At 51.5% G+C, this 16,832-nt stretch overlaps 1 protein-coding gene across 2 annotated transcripts; it reads left to right on the top strand.

Moving 5' to 3' along the window:
• The first annotated feature begins 3,688 nt into the window (after positions 1–3,688).
• Positions 3,689–15,511, top strand: LOC103000297 (taurochenodeoxycholic 6 alpha-hydroxylase-like). 2 transcript variants are annotated; one of them, XM_057544754.1, is made up of 12 exons: positions 3,690–3,936; positions 6,808–6,949; positions 7,589–7,633; positions 8,110–8,237; positions 9,207–9,331; positions 9,705–9,859; positions 10,326–10,432; positions 10,515–10,705; positions 10,800–10,933; positions 11,822–11,886; positions 12,023–12,099; positions 14,495–15,511. In XM_057544754.1, the coding sequence occupies exons 1-12, from the start codon at positions 3,742–3,744 to the stop codon at positions 14,661–14,663; spliced, it is 1,533 nt and encodes a 510-aa protein (XP_057400737.1). In that variant the 5' UTR covers positions 3,690–3,741; the 3' UTR covers positions 14,664–15,511. The 2 variants fall into 2 exon arrangements, with proteins under 2 accessions (XP_057400741.1, XP_057400737.1); XM_057544758.1 differs by lacking the exons at positions 9,705–9,859; positions 10,515–10,705; positions 14,495–15,511 and having other exon boundaries at positions 3,689–3,936; positions 10,326–10,458; positions 10,747–10,933; positions 12,023–12,103.
• Positions 15,512–16,832: the final 1,321 nt, after the last annotated feature.

The raw sequence follows: 16,832 nt of genomic DNA, 5'->3' as shown, positions 1-16,832 counted from the left end.
AATATACCATGCTCCTGGATTATAGACACAAAAATCCTCAACAAAATAGTAGCAAACAGAAACCAACAACACACTAAAAAGATCATACAACATGATCAAGTGAGCTTTATCCCAGGGATGCAAGGATTCTTCAATATACGCAAAACAATCAATGTGATACACCATATTAACAAACTGAAGAATAAAAACCATGTGATCATCTCAGTAGATGCAGAAAAAGCTTTTGACAAAATTCAACACCCATTTATGATAAAAACTCTCCAGATAGTGGGCATAGAGGGAACCTACCTCAACGTAATAAATATCCATTCTAACATAGGATAAAAGGGAATTAGTAAAACTACTCCTGCTACAACTTTAGTACTTCAGTGAAGTAGGACTGAAACTGGTGGACCCTCTATGGATGATGGAAGTGAGGGATGTAGTCCCAGTTGAGCACATTTTCTGGTTGCAATTCAAAGTAAACTTATTAGTAGGAAAATATCATAATTTAGATTAAGGATAAAACTTAATCTTGAAATTCTCATGTATTTGAATGGAGAAATGATTTTGCTATTGATACTGCAAAACCGATCTCTCCAATGTGATTATAAAAATGTTCTTGAAGGGCTTCTAATTAGCCATGGGCACAACCAGGAGGTAGGAAGGGGTGGGACGGGGGGAGTGGGAGGGCAGGGAGGGCCAGCGCTCTCAGAGCATGGTCATGGTCAGCAAGTCCACAGGACAAAGTCTTGCTGTGTAACAAGCACATGGATCCTGGGGAAAACCCAGCTTACCTCTCAGGTCTTGGCTCCTCATCCTAGTTCGGTGAGCTCACTCCCTCCCAGGAACCTGTGTTCCTGGTGTCCTCAGGTCTGTCAGACGCTCCTCCCTTAGGTGGATCTGCAGGCTGTCCTAGCAGCCCTGCACTTTGAGGACGGTGGCTGTTCCTTCCTGAGTCTCCCCATCTCTAAGCTGAGCAGCTTCAGCTGTTCTCACAGAACAAGTTTCTAGATGCTTCCCTGCCCCATCCCTCAATCCCATCCTCTCTGCCTGGCCCTGAGCTTGCCTGGGAGCACAGATGTCAGTCTGATGGATGCTGCCCTGTGGGCTCGCTGTCCGTGGAGATGACAGACAGGAATCTAAGAAGGTGTCACGTGACAGGAAAAGAGGCCCACCTGCTGGGTGGGGGGTTATGTCAGCCAGAGGGGGGCCAACTGGCTCGGTTTGGTGGAATGCAGGCCTCTGAGTGCTTAAAACTGTGATATTCCCAGGCAAACTGATCAATCAGGCCTCAAGGATGGCCTCTAAGCAAAGGGTATTGACACTTGACTGTGCCATTAAATAGGGTCTGTTCATCTCTGGGCTCTCTTCCCTCATACCCCGTACTGCAAGCTTCCTGGGGCTGAGATATCATCCCCTTCCTGTATCCCAGTACCCAGCACAGAGCCTGACCTGGAGAGATGCTCTGCCCAGTGTGTGGAGTGAGAGAGGACGGAGAGAAAGGAACAGCTTGCAGGCTGGGGAAGGGCAGTGCCTACCCACTGAGTGAGCCAGCACTCAGCCCTGGGGGAATGCAGGGGGTGAGGGCACACAGTGAGAACCAGTCTTTTCTCAAGGGAAGGAGGCCAAGCAATTATCAGCAGAGTGGAGCTAAGATGGCTCCTATTGGAATCAGCCACAGAGAGTCAGCCAAAGCCCAGATTGTTCATGAAAATTGTTGTATTCGATTTCCAGATTATTTTGATTTTGAGAAATTGTGGTCTTTCTTTGATGCAGTTGCCACTTTTCTGAGTTAAGAGTTGACCGATGGAACCACTAAAACACCTCCAGTGATGTTCCCATTATACTGATGGCCATCAGATAATATATAGACTCAATAAGTAGATAATTTCTCTTACGTAAATTATATTACTCGTGGTGCTTAATCACCTCTCAATTTCTACTGGCTTAATATAGCAATCACAAACAAATATTTCTAGCTCTTATAATACTGAGATTTCTTTCAACACCTCTAATATTGGCAAGGTTAGGAATTAGAATGCCACACATAATTGGGTAGAACAGAGGCAGCGCCAATGAAGAAGGATTTGCAGGCAGCTGGCTGGCTTGGGCAAGCAATCAGAAAGGAGGCATGCTCCTGTGCGGAAACAGAGACCCCCCAGGTCCTCTGGGCCAACAAGAGGAGATCCAAGAAAACTAGGTAACACAGCTGGGGAGGTAAGAGGCTCCCACCAGTCAGTCCCTGCACTGGATCAACAGAGCAGGGCAGTCCCAGTGATGGACGTGACCTGGGAACACAGAGCACCCCCAGAATGAATTCAAGCAGGACACGTCTCAGTTCAGGGCAGGATTGTCAGCCCCGCCCACACCCCCACTAGACCAGGAGCTCCACAATAGCAGGGAGTTTTGTTGTTCACTGCTGAATCTCTAGCTCCTAGGATGGCAACTGACCCAAAGTAAGTACTCAACACATAGTTACCAAATAAACGAATGAGTCCTTCTACCCATCTACTTATTCTTGTATTTGACATTCACTGTAGTGGAAACATTTTGGATGTCTGCTCTGACATCTCTTCCCTCACAAAGGGTGGGCCTTCGAAAGCCCTATTCACCACCAACCACAGCTGACTGTAGCAGGTGGACGCCTTGGTCGTGAGATTAGAATCAGATTCTTGGAATAGGATTCAGCAGTGCCACTCAGACATGATGGTGGCAGAATGGTGAGGTGCCAACCCCAGAAGGGTAGATGTTCCCTCCTGCATCACCTGGACCCAGCTGCACAAGGACAGCGACTGTATCTGTTTATCTGTGACTGTATCTCCAGCTTCTAGTAAAGTGTCTGGTACGAGGTAGAGCCTCCATAAACATTTGCTGAGAGATGAAGGCATGATCGTACAGAGAGAAAGAATGGGAGATGCAGAAAAACACAGATTAAGTCAATAATTAATAAGTAGCAAGGTGAAAACAATGACTCTGAAAGGAATCTTGCTTTAAGAATCTTTAAGCCTCAAAAGGTGACTAAAGCAAGAGATCTGAATAAAATTTATTTAAATATTAAGTACATAATCCTAAACCTTCTTTAAAACTAAGATTATCATATTTCAGTAGTAGCCATATTTTACTACATTTCAAATTCGTATTCTCTCATTTCTTAAGAAGGAAGGCAGGGGTATTGACACAGACATATCACTGCAAACTTAAGAAAATATTAAGCATCCATACCCTCAGTGTTCATTAACTTACTGGTTAGTTTTAAAAAAAGTGGGGGAGATGGAATTTTCAGTTGCATTGGACAAATGAAAATGATTCATGTGGTCATGCAGGGTAGTCCACGGCTAGATGACACTACAGACTTAAACTCTGGTTCTGTACAATATCACAGCGTTAAACAAGATATCACAGTGATGCGTTATTCAAGGAAGTTTTAAAAAACATTCATTTTTCTGTTTTATTTCCATTTGCATAAGTCTTTAAAAATGTAAGCACGTGATAGTTTGCAGGATCCTGCTACAACCCAAACTCCCATTTCTATATATAAATATTATCTTCTCTTTATATTACTTACATTTTGTAACAAAAGAGATATTGGTTTAAATTAAAAACAAAAAAACAAAAAACAACTCTGGAGGCCCAAGTCTGAGCTCTGCCCTCACCCTCACCCTCCCCCAGGTGGGCGGGGCAAGCCTCCCTGACCAGGTGGGTGCTCAGGGGAGGTCAGTCACCTTCAGGGACAGTCAGCAATCCAGAAGCCGCTGCACCATGAGTGTCTCTGTGCTGAGCCCCACCAGAGCCCTGGGCGGTGTCTCTGGGCTCCTGCAGGTGGCCTCCCTGCTCGGCCTGGTTCTGCTTCTGTTCAAGGCAGCACAGCTCTACCTGCACAGACAGTGGCTGCTCAAAGCCCTCCAGCAGTTCCCGTCTCCTCCTTCCCACTGGCTCTATGGGCACATGCAGGAGGTAGGATGGAGTGGGACGGGGGAGTAGGAGGGCAGGGAGGGCTGGGGCTCTCAGACCATGGTCCTGGTGAGCAAGCCCATGGGACAAAGCCTTGCTGTGGGACGAGCACGTGGCCTCACCAAAGGATCCAGCTTACCTCTCAGGTCTTGGCTCCTCATCCCAGTCCGGGGAGCTCCCTCCCTCCCAGGACCCTGTGCTGGTGTCCTCGGGTCTGCCAGACACTCCTTCCTTAGGTGGATCTGCAGGCTGCCCTAGCAGCCCTGCACTTTGAGGACAGTGGCTGTTCCTTCCTGAGTCTGCCCCGTCTCCAGACTGAGCAGCTTCAGCTCTTTACATAGAACAGGCTTCTAGATGCTTCCCTGCCCCATCCCTCAATCCCGTCCTCTCTGCCTGGCCCTGAGCTTGCCTGGGAGCACAGACATCAGTCTGATGGATGCAGCCCTGTGGGCTCCCTTCCGTGGAGATGACAGACAGGAATCTAGGAAGGTGTCAGGTGACAGGAAAAGAGACCCACTTGCTGGGTGGGGGATTACGTCAGCTGTCGGGACAAAGTGGCTCGGTTTGTTAAGACTGAGGAATTTTCCAGTCTCCTGATTTCAGTGCTTAAACCCTGACAAGTAGCTGGCACACATGAGCGAGGTTCCCAGGATGGTGCTAGGTAAGGAGAACTGGCGTTTGAGTTGCACCATTCACAGGGTGACGTCGCCCGCCTGGTGTCCTCCCTCACTGGACTATGAGCTCTTGGGACCGAGCGTGAAACCCCCTCACCCCCAGCGCCCTGCACAGAGCCTGCGCGGAGGGATGTCAGCCCAATGTGTGGAGGGACAGGAAGGAGGGACGGAGCAGCTCGCAAGCTGGGGAGGGGCAGCACCGGCCCACCCAGCCCTGGCAGCGCTAGCCTGGGCGGCGGGGGGCTCAGAGCAAAGTCAGGGGCCACGTGGAGAGGGGCTCATCAAGGGTTTGTGGACTGAACAAACGCTGGGAGAAAATCAGGGGTTGCAGAGAGCTGAGGGCTCCTTTTCTCTGCAGCGTGATTAGAGTAGAGTGGAGCCAAAGACGGGAACCGGAAACAGCCCGAGCCCCACGTGGGCTGGCCCAGTACCTCTCTCCCCTCTCCTTCCTAACCTCCTGCACCCCACGTTACTCAGCGTCCTCCCCGCCTGCCTGGGCATTCTGGCCTCTGGGACTCTGCTCCCATGTGCCCTCTACCTGGAATGATCTTGGCCCTCATATGCCTGTCTACCAAGGCCCAACCCCAAGCCACCTCCTCCAAGATGTCTTTCTGAGTCTCCCAGGAGCGGAGGGGACAGCCCTTTTTCCCTCGGCTGTCCTTCTCATAAGGCAGTGCTAACCGGATTCAGCTAGTTTTGTCTGCAGTGTCATAGTCGTGAGCTCCTTCTGGGAGAGCTCATCTCTGGTTCAACTTTGTAACCCGAGAGCATCTTGGTAAATGGTGACTCGACGAATGAGCACGTGCATGACGAAGAGCTTTCTAACGTCCAGGTCTGAGTTAGGGCCCCTGCCCCAAGGCTTCCCCAGAGGCTTGGTCTTCCCTCCATCACACATTCATGAGCCGCTACGGTTGTCATGTCCTCAATCTCGCTGTCTCTTCCTGGAGGCTCCAAACAGACAAGCATCTACAGCCGCATCCTAGTTCAGTGCCTTAAACCAGTGCCTGGCACATAGTAAATGCTCAGTAAATACGTGCTCAGTGAAGGAACCCATCCCACAGTAGGCAAGTTGCCTCAGAGCTGGTGAGTCCTGATGGTAGAAGGATGCAGGCAGAGATTAGATACCAAAGTGGCGGAGGGATGCTTTGAGTTACACAGAAGCCATTGAATTAAAGACGAGGTGACTGCATGGAACATGCCTAGGACCAAATGTTGACGAGAAATCCAGAGGTGATAAACTAAGCTGATTCTCCAAGGTTAAGGAGAGGCAGTTGCTCTGTGGCAAAGAGGAGGGGCCCACCAGGTAGAGGAAAGAACCTGGGCAGAGGCCTAGAAGTGTGAGCAGTTAGGGCCCGTGCAAGGACCACTGGCAGCAGCATCTTTGGAGGCAGAGCAGTGGGTCCCGTGGACTCGCCAGCCCGGCAGGAGGCAAGAATAGAGAAGGTAAAGCCAGAAAGCAAGGGTCTTTGTGGTCCACGCTGAGGAATTTCAAGAGATTCCTCTAGGCGGTGGGAAGTGCACACAAGTTTCTGGACACTGGTAAATGAAAATTAGATAAAATAATCCACATATCAAAACCTTAGTTCAATATCATTTTCATATATACATCCAGAATCTGTGTACACACTCAATATGTAAAATAATATGATACACACACAATATAGTATATAATTTTTCTCACTTATCCATATACATCCGACACTCTTTCAAATTAACAAACATTTATATGTATCCTGGGATACTATTGAAAATATATAACAACCAGTATGGCAAAATGAAATTAATATATAAATTTAATTTTTATAATATAATCTATTTTATTCTCTAAATAAACAAAATTATATGACAAAACTACTTACCAAGTGATACGAATTAGCATAAATTGCTCATGCAAATGTTGCACGAATGACTTCAAAAGTTTTGTACACCAGGGACTCAATCCCTGATGGAAGTTTCTGTAGGCAGTTTGTAGTGGTGGCCCATAAATCTACCCGACAAGGGGACAGAATGTGGTCTTAGGACAAAGCTGGACAGCCAGCAAGGTCTGGATCAGAGCCCAGGTCATAAGAAACAGTTCCAAACTCCTAGTTCTGCTGATCGATCAAGAACGATCTCCCTGTACCCATCCTGCCCTTCACCCCCACTCCAGCACTGGAACACAGACAAGGGTTTTATTGATTTCTCTTTCCCTTGGTGACAGTTCCAAGAGGAGACCGAGCTGCGACCCCTACTGAAAAGGGTAGAGAAATACCCAAGTGCCTGTGCTCGCTGGCTGTGGGGGACGAAAGCCCTAGTGTTGATCTATGACCCTGACTACATGAAGGTGCTCCTGGGGAGATCAGGTGAGAGGGAAACCCACATCCCAGTAGGAGAAAATCTTCCCTCTTGGGTACATGCCCCTGGATCTGTGAAATTCCAGAAGAAACTGGCACTTCAGCCATCAACACCTGACTCTCTACCAGCCATCCTTGCAGCCCACAAACCAGACTAAGGCCAACATTATTCACTTATAGTGAATGCTTAAACACCTGGGTGGGGCTGACTTCTCTTTTCTGTCTTACTTTCTTTCTTGTTTTAACCCAATTGAGATGATCCCAGGTCTGGAAGACAATTCCCTGTCCACACTGATTTAGGTTTGGCACCTCTCACTGTTGCCTGTCCTGGGTCATGAAATGGCCAAACCACCACAAACTGTAGGAAAACCACAGGCTTCTGTCTTACTCTGTGGAACTGAGCAGAGCCCATCTTTCTTGCCGATTCACCATCTTAGTCCTGTGGGTGTTCTGCTGCTGGGACACTGAGTCTGCCTTCCTGGGCCCACAGTGACCATCAGGACAGAGAGAGTCAGGGGTGGGAAGCGAGAGGGAGGTGGCTTGAGACAGACTGCCAGCTGGCAAGCATCAGGAATGGAAGGTACCACAGCTGCTCTGGGGGCTGCCTGTCTTGTTCGGTGCCCTCCACTTTCCTTCCTTACCTTTCAGACCCAAAGTCTCATGATTCCTACAGATTGCTGATCCCCTGGATTGGTAAGTACATTTAAATACAACTGCAGTCCACCCACCAGTTAGGTTTACCAAGAGCTACCTCTTTGGTTAATGGAGAACAACAGGTGCCAGGCATACTGTCCCCACCCTCATCTCTCAGTCAAGTCTCATTTCTCTCCTTCCAGTAAAACTCTCACCCTTTGTAATGGTGCTGACAGCCCTCCTGAAGCTCAGCCTCTTCTTCATCACTTCTCAGTCCTCTGTGATATTCTCAGCCTGACTATTAATTCTTCTATCACCTGCACCCCTACTCTTTTTCAAACTCTGTCTCACAGCTGTCATAATCACATCCTATGGACCAGCCATTCTGGAAATTCACATTCCTGAACTGTACTGGCCTTTCCTACCTTTGCCCATGATGTGTCTTTTTCTGACACCCTTGGTTCCTCCCAAGTTGTCCCTAGTCGTCCCTCTGATCCAGTCTCCCCGACCCACACACACACCCATCTGTGGCCCAGGGAATGGTTTGCTCGTGTTGGAGGGGCAGACGTGGTTCCAGCACCGGCGGATGCTGACCCCAGCCTTTCACTATGACATCCTGAAGCCCTACGTAGGTCTCATGGCCGACTCTGTCCGAGTGATGCTGGTGAGTCCATCCCTTGTTGCCTGGACCCACTCACATCCAGCACAGCTGACAAAGTCCACTCTCAGACACTTGTGTCCCTCAGGCATCCGTCAGACACAGCCTCCAGAATGATGCATTCAGAACGTACTCTGAGACAGAGCTCACCCAAACTGGATGGGACAGAGGGGTACCCCAGCACCAGCTTGTATCCGAGGCAAAGGGAAGCAGGGCCATGGTGTATTCAGGGTCCACTCTCCTCTCATCTCCACATCTTCAACACAAAGGAAAGAGCAAGGGTCTTTCCCCTGGGCAGCAGTGCAAACTGCCCCTGGCTGCCCTGGACAATGGCAGCTTCAGTGGCAGAGTGGACATCGCAGGATGTCACTCAGATAGGCTCTGGCATGGCGTCCAGGGCCTCTGCATGGAATTGAGCCGCTCATGGGAGGAAATGAGGCCAGGTCTACACTCAGAGAGCTGGGTCTTCACAAACATCACCGCCTATCCGGACTGGGCACCACCCGGTCTCAGCTAACATTGAATGAATAAAAGGAATTGAAGTACCTCATGCCCCTTCCTAGGAGCCCCAATAGAGCCCCATAAGCTTTTCCTTGCCCTGAAATATTTGCATACTAGTGTTGGACATCACCTGTCCGGTTCCAATCTCAGGACACAAAAGACGCCACGTTTGTTCCCTGAGAAACTATACTTTCTGGCCTCCCACAAGGTGGTTATCATCAAAAATTTTTCCTAAAATTTGGAAGTAATACAGAATATTATGAGAGAACATGATTAACTATATAATAAAAGATTCTGAGAAAATAGGCGTCACATTACACGTGTGTGATACAGCCTTAAATTGCTAAAACACATCTGCTTAGAAAGTGAGGAAATCTCATCCAAAGATTTAGAGAGAAGGAGAGAGAGCCTGGCCTTGTCAGCGCAGGCCTTCTGGGGGAGCAGAGCAGGGTCAATGTCCCCCTCCCACCACAGGACAAGTGGGAGGAGCTCGTCAGCCTGGACTCACATCTGGAGGTCCTTGGACACGTCTCCTTGATGGCCCTGGACACCATCATGAAGTGCGCCTTCAGCCACCAAGGAAGCATCCAGACAGACAGGTCAGTGACAACCTTTCAATGGCAGGATCCTTGTTCTCACCAGCTGGGGAGGACTTACCTGAGAGGCAGTTAGGGCAGCGCGGATGCTTATCAGCACAGAAAGCAACGTTCTGCACAGAGCCATGCACCAGAGCCAAATCCCACCCAGACCAACCTTGACTCAGTCACAGGCCCTGATTCCTGCACAGGGAGAAGCCTGGCTGCTCAGGCCACTTGGAAAAGACAGAGGGTCTCTCGGGCTGTAAGGCAGAAATGACAAAGCCTCAGTGCTGCCTGTCCCCACTGACTGAGGAACCCCCACCCGGAGCCCCACTCCGTCTCCAGGTCAGAGGCTCCCTCCACTCCAGTCTCCTCTGCATCCTCTCCCTTTCAGGAAAATCCAGTCCTACATCCAGGCCATCAGGGACCTCAGCAATCTGAGTTTTTCCCGGGTGAGGAATCTCTTCTACCAGAACGACTTCGTCTACAGGCTGACCCCTGAAGGCCGCTGGAGCCACCGGGCCTGCCAGCTGGCCCATCAACACACAGGTTCTTCTGATTCTTCTGGGCGGCTCCCCCACCCCCTTCATCATGCACATGTAAAAGGGCCTGGCCTTGACCCCTCAGGCAGAGCCCAGACTCCTGCTTCCCTTTCAGGAGCTGGCACACACCCACGCTGGGTACTTCCCTGGTGCAGGGGTTGGGAACCGAGACGTCAGGGTGTCAGGTGAGGTGCAGGGAGATAAAGGTGTCACCACATTGGTGATGGTGGAATGAGACCCCTTCCCAGCAGCATTCAGGCAGAGCCCCCTTGGGCTGTGTTATTGAGGGGATTCCCGACTTGGATCAGACGATGCTGGAGCTCTCTGCCCTGACATGTGCACCCATTCCCACCCTCGTCCTCATCCACCTGGTACCCAGATTGGGCCTGAGGGGCAGATAGGGGTACGGTGGGTGGTGCATCTGAGCCCCCAGGAGCCCTCAGCTCTGTTTGGGAACCACTGTTCTGGGACAGATGCAGTGATCAAGCTGAGGAAAGCTCACCTGCAGAAGGAGGGAGAGCTGGAGAAGGTGAGGAGCAAGAGGCACTTGGATTTCCTGGACATCCTCCTCTTTGCCAGAGTGAGTGTGGGCAGGAGAGGCCTGAGGCTTTGCCCAGAAGCACAGAGGAAGGGCAAACCCTGCACTCTCCCCGCCTCCACAGATGGAGAATGGGAGCAGCTTGTCCGACGTGGACCTCCGTGCCGAAGTGGATACGTTCATGTTTGAGGGTCACGACACAACAGCCACTGGCATCTCCTGGACCCTCTATGCTCTGGCCTCCCACCCTGAGCATCAGCAGAGGTGCCGGGAAGAGATCCAGAGCCTCCTGGGGGATGGCGCCTCCATCACCTGGTGAGTGCCCAACAGGTGGGAGAACCTTGTCCCTCAGCTAGTGGAGAACCCCTGATTGTCTGGCTCTGCCGCTCTCAAATGGGCTTCCTTTCAGGGACCACCTGGAACAGATGCCCTACACCACCATGTGCATCAAGGAGGCACTACGACTCTATCCACCAGTGCCGTTCATTTTCAGAGATCTGAGCAAGCCCATCACCTTCCCTGATGGACGCTCCTTACCTGCAGGTATGAGCTTCACCACACCCACTAAACTAAGCAACACCACATGGAAGATCAAAAATACACATGTGCTTTCCAGCTCTGGGATGCTCTGACTCGTTTCCACCTTAAGATAATTAAGGTTTGTTCTGTAGTTTGGACAAGTTTTGTAAAATGCTTGACATAGAACTTGAACACAGCAAAAGCTCAATAAACAAATGCTAGCCCCTGAAGGTGGTCTTGTAATAGAGCCCGAAAATTCTAATTCCTTGAGACATCAAGGCTTAAGAGAGAAGCAGGTGGAGATGTGGTTCTTTCCATAAGGGGTCTAAGTAAATGAGGGAGTTCAGGGAGTACATTGTCATGGGTCAGATGGTCCAGTCTCTGGGGAGCCCTCAGGTGGATGGCAGAGAGCAGCTGATGCTCAGGTCTGAGAGCCCTGCCATGGTTGGAAGCCACCCACTGGCTCACCTCCCAGTGGGTCTGAATCCCAGCCCTGCCACCTCCTAACTGTGGGATTATGGCCATGTCCCTTAATCTCTCAGAAGCTTAGGTGAGTCATCTGCACATGGGGATATGAGTGCCTTCCTTGAGGCCTGCTGTGAGGATTAAATGAGTTAATGCACATTCCCCGAGGGCTCATGATGGCAATTGATAAATGAGAGTTGTCACTTGAGTTGCTCCTAAATGTAAGCCTCCAATTCTTTTCCTTCTCAGTTCTGGGCCATGGTTACCTACTCCTAATCTGTGCTCCTGTGCTTCGTCACCTCCAGCCCACCTCTCTTGCAATAGCATCATTTCATTCAGAGTGATGGAGGGTAGATCTCATGGTGGCTCCCAGATCTTTTGTGCCGGCACATTGCCCCTGTTGCCACGGGTACCATCAGTATTCCTTCTCTCCTCCCTGCCTCACAGGAATCCCGCTCTCCCTCTCCTTTTATGGGCTTCACCACAATCCGAAGCTGTGGCCGAACCCAGAGGTATGATGGAGGAGGGAATGGGATGCTCTCTCCAGACCAGCACCTCCCTTGCTCCCCCTCGGGGATTCTTGTCCCCTGGTGGATTGGTGCAAGAAGTTTGACCCCACCTGCCCTGGCCCTGGTGCTCTCTCTGCAGGTGTTTGACCCATCCCGGTTTGCACCGGGTTCTTCTCAACACAGCCATGCTTTCCTGCCCTTCTCAGGAGGATCCAGGTGAGTCCTTCTGTACCTGGGGCATCTGGGTGTCATGGTGCTACCTGATGTGTGTGACTGTCTACACTCATGTGTGGTGTATGCAGTTATGCCCCTGTATGTTGGCGTTTTGGGAAGGAGGCGTGTGTCCCCATATACATGAAGGCCTTCAAGGCACGCCACGGAGACTTTGACCTCCTGACTTCCTCAACGACCAGCCACATTGCCATGGCCATGACTGCTCCAAAGTATTCCAGGGTTTTCCTTGCTTTAGGAGTATGACTTTTCAGCGTTAGAATTTTCCATGAAAGGTAAACTTCAGATGTTTGGTTTCTGCAATTTTCAGTCATCGTAAAAGGTGGTTTTTCCTCTTTACACATTCCTAGTTCAGCCCACTGCCTTTTCTACTTAATTCACCAATCCACCTCTGACTGCATCATCAGTCGTGTTTGCATGGATTTAGATTTCCAGCTGCTTTTCTTGTCCTGAGGCTTCAAACCATGTATGTGATCACTTACAGTTGCCATTTGAAGAAAGTTACATAGCCATGTGTGTCTTCTCTATTTCTGTAGTCAAACCCAACCGTTGTGACTGCATATTCATATAAACATGACACCTTTTCTGGTTGCCAAAATTCCATATATGTAGTGGGGACTATATACCATAGTCCCAGAATCTACAGAGTCTAACTTTGGCAAAAGAAGGATGAAATTGAAGGTGATCAAGTGCTTTTGAGAGAAAACTCACTATTTTGTGTTTGACACATGCATTTGAGAAGTTCCTGCTGTGTAAAATATAAAGCACACATGAAATAGCTGTTAAGCTGGATGATACACTCCAAAATGACTGCTGTGAAAATTTCTACGGCTACAGATCCCCCTCGAAATAGTAACTTCCATAACTTTGGAACTACTTAGTAATCCAAGTTTTTTCTGAGTCTATAATTCTGTGAAGTTTTCAGTTGGTGAATCAACCTTCACAGAACAGGCTTGACGCAACACGTTCCCAGAATTTGCTCTAGGATTTGGTCTGTGCCAGGGTCCTGTTCTTCCTTGTAGACATTGGCTGCAGGTCATGCGGCTGCCACTAGAGGACAGGGGGTACCTGGCAACTCAATTCCTAGGTCAGAATTAATATTTAATTTTACTTCAGCCCTTTTTTTTTTCAATTAAATTAACTTTGTTCAAATAGAAAGCTATTTATTAAGCCGGTCTGGGTGCCAAGTCATATATTACAAGATGGGAACACAGAGACGAAAGGAACTTTCCTTGCTCCAAGAGTTCACAGTCAAGAAACAACTACTGCTATTCAAGACAGACATGCAACGTTTTCATAGTGTAGTGGTCAGTACGTTTGCCGTACAAGACAGACATCATGCATTCCTCCACTCTTTCACTCATTCATTCATTCACTGAGCAGATTGTGGAACGTTCCATGTTTCTGGCACTGTCCTGGTCACGGGGCGGTGATGTGTCCTTGAGTTAACACTAAAGCTGCTTGGGGATGTGGGAGAAAGAGGTGCAGGCGGCAGAGGCGGGAGGCCAGGCGGTCACTAAACTGAGTCTTGAGCATGTGGCCGGCAGAGGCAGGGGGAGGGGACCTCAACAGGAGCTGAGTGAGGAAGAGGAGCCGGACAGGTGTGAGGTGAGTGAGGAGCAGCCCAGAGAGGGCTGTGACGCCAGCTGCGGCCCTGTGACGTGTCCTCCCTGTGACGGAGGGCACAGCAGGCCCCGAGCTGCCGGGGCTTCAGTAGAGGGAGGGGAGGCAAGGAGACTGAAAAGGCCAGTGAGGAGCCCACGGGATGGGAGGAGGGGCCTTGCTGGAGCAGAATGGGAGGCTCCAGGGCCGGGTTGACTGAGGGGCTGAGGGGAGACAGGAGGCCGGAGCATTAACTGGGAAGCAAGTGGTCCAGCAGGTTGAGGGTCGCTAACCCGTGGTCCCTCCAGGAAGCCTCCCTGTTGCCATCCTGACTTCCTTACACAACTCTGTCCTGTCCTGTCTGGGGACTGGGGCCCCTGCTTGTCTGCCATGGGTGGTGAGGGCCCGAGAGTGTGCCCACACCCCCCTGCAGTGCCCTGGCCTGGCCTGAAACCAGAAACTGCCTGTGGACGTGTGAACAAAGTACTAATTCACATTTACTGATTCACGTGACCTGACCCTGTGGCTTAGAGCACCGACCCTCCCCAACAGGACTTGCTACTGCTGAGAGCAGAAGTAGGAGTTAGGAGCTAGTCCTGGAGAGAGGTGGGCTTTGTAAAGGTCAGGGGGAGAGGGTGGACCGAGGCTTGGGCGGCACGTTCAGTGTGACCCATAAGGAAGGGATCAGGGCTGGGCCACGTGGAGGAGAGCCCTGAATGCCCTGTGCCCGGCAGGGGTTAGAAGCCTCTGCTCACTTCCTTCTCCCTCCCTGACCCAGGAACTGCATCGGGAAGCAGTTTGCCATGAATGAGATGAAGGTGGCCGTGGCCCTGACCTTGCTTCGCTTTGAGCTGGCACCGGATCCCTCCAGGGTCCCTGTTCCCATTCCAAAAGTTGTGCTGAAACCCAAGAATGGGATCCACTTGCAGCTCAGGAAGCTCCTGTAATCCTTGTTGGGGACAAGGACGAGCTCTGAGGGCCCCTGCCTACCAACTTTTCTCGCTGTCACCCTCTCCCGTCCTTGCCTCTGTGCCCACTTCCTGCTTCTATCTGCCCACCTGCCGGCTTACCTCATCTCCTGCCTCCTGCCCATCAGACGTTCTGCCCTCCTCCTCTCACCTTTCTCCAGGCTCCCTATCTGCTTATCTCTCCGTCTGTCTCTGACCCACCTGTGTCTCTGACTGTCCACCTAAACCCTGATCGCCTGCCCTCCTCCAGTCTGTCTACTCTCTCCTTGTCTTTCGCCCCTTCTGCCTGCCTGTCTGTCCCTGAATTCACTTCCTTTTGCTGATAAAACAATTGACCACAGGCTTAGGGACTTCGAACAACACAGAGTTATTCTCTGACAGCTCTGGAGTCAGAAGCCGGAAGTGGGTTTCCCTGGACACAGCCAAGATGTTGGTAGGGTCCCCTGTGCAGGGATCTAGGAGAGGACCCCTCTCTTTGCCTTTTCCCACATCTAGAGCTGCAATCCTTGCATTCCTTGGCTCCTGGGCCCTCCTCCATATTCAAATCCAGCAGCTTCTTCAAATGTTCCCCTGCTTCTGTCTTCACATCGCCTTCTCTTTCATAAGACCTTTGCGATTACACGGGCCCACTCAGATAAAACAGGCTTGTTCTCTGGCTCTGGGGATTAGGACACAGACACCCTGGGCAGCCGTTACTGTAGCTGCTAAGTCCTGTGTGACTATCATCGCCTTGGGCCCCCAATCACTCCCATGTGTTATGGGTCTGCCCATTTGTCACTCACCTGGCTTCCCCTCTTTGCCACTCCCTGGATAAATTCACAATGTCATATGGAGTGTGTGTGTCTTCCCTTGAAAGGAGCTGGATGGAATGGAAGAGCGAGAGAAGGAGAGGGAAGGCAGAGGAGACGAGGAGTGGACATGACCCCTGGTCTGTGGGCCCAGGACCCCAGCAGGACAAGCATGTCCCAGTGCCCCTGCAGCCTCACACTGTGGGATCCCTCACGCCCCACAACCTGCCTGTCACCTGAGGCTCCCACGGCAGCTGAGTCAGGAGAAAGGGCTCGTCTCCAAAGGCTCAGAGGGAAGAAGCTCACCCCGGGCACCTGTCGGGGAAGGAACCTCCCTGCTGTTGTGTGGTAGCTTCCTCGCTACATCCTTAGAGGGGCCCAGCCAGAGCCCATCCTGCCCTGAGCAAAGAAACCTCACAGACTTGGCCCCGCACGAGGGCCTCAGGAACCCAATCCTTCACCCCAAATGAGATTTGAGAAGAGCCCAGCCTGGCCATGTCACCAGCCCCCGGCAGCCCTTCCTCACACACAGGGCCTGCAGGCTCCTCAGAGGCCCGAGCGAGCAGCTGTGCAGGAGGGTCTGGGAGGACCAGCTGGGCACGGGGCTTGGCTGCTGGGAGAGGATGTCAGACCCGAAGCAGAGGACCAGCCCGTGCACCTCCCCCACAGGACAGCCCCTTGCAGTCCCCAGCATGTCTGCCCAGCCCCTGAGCAAGGACGGGCTTCTTCAACCCTGGCACTCCTGGAGACCTCGGGGGGACCGGTCCTCCTGACCCTGGGCCCTGACCAGCGCCAGGTCCCTTGCACTCCTCCACCAGCTTCTCTGCACCAGTCCTGCTCTCTTGCTGCTTCTGCACACAGGTCCTCCTCCCGTCCCACCCCTGCCCTTCCTAACCCAGGGCCCCGGATGCCAGAGGAGACCCCCCCACAGCCCTGTGCTGTGCTGTGATGCCGCCATGTGCCTCCTAAAGGGGACATCTCTCCCAGCCGCTGCCTGCAGCCGGGACCTTCGGCCCAGTCCCCTCCCCGTTCCTAGGTCACAGGGCTAGTTCACTCTGCTCCAAGATGGGGCCAGGAGGACACTCTGTGCCTGACCGGGGGCGGGGCAGGAGAGTTAGCTGGGAGCGTCCTGGACAGGAAGCTTGGCAGGTCCCCCGGCTCGGGCTGGTCACTCTCAGAGCGTGGGACGATGGGAACTTTGTCTTCTGGGTGCCAGCCATGGACGTGAGCTCTCACCACAGGATTTTACAGGAGCTGAAGAGAGTGACTAAGAAGAGACCCTGCTCGCTCCACGCAGTAGGAAGGACCCCAGCTGTGTCCACACTCCTATGCACACCCCCCAGGACACATACATAGACAG

Source organism: Balaenoptera acutorostrata, chromosome 1, assembly GCF_949987535.1.
Source record: "Balaenoptera acutorostrata chromosome 1, mBalAcu1.1, whole genome shotgun sequence".
In the NCBI taxonomy this organism is placed as follows: domain Eukaryota; kingdom Metazoa; phylum Chordata; class Mammalia; order Artiodactyla; family Balaenopteridae; genus Balaenoptera; species Balaenoptera acutorostrata.
The sequence above is the reverse complement of the archived record's forward strand: the minus strand, read 5'-3'. Positions and strand labels throughout refer to the sequence as shown.

Coding starts and splice junctions, on each gene's coding strand:
- LOC103000297 (XM_057544754.1), top strand. CDS start 3,742: ATGAGTGTCTCTGTGCTGAGCCCCACCAGAGCCCTGGGCGGTGTCTCT. Junction 3,937..6,807: donor TCTATGGGCACATGCAGGAG/GTAGGATGGAGT, acceptor CCTTGGTGACAG/TTCCAAGAGGAGACCGAGCT. Junction 7,634..8,109: donor ATTGCTGATCCCCTGGATTG/GTAAGTACATTT, acceptor TCTGTGGCCCAG/GGAATGGTTTGCTCGTGTTG.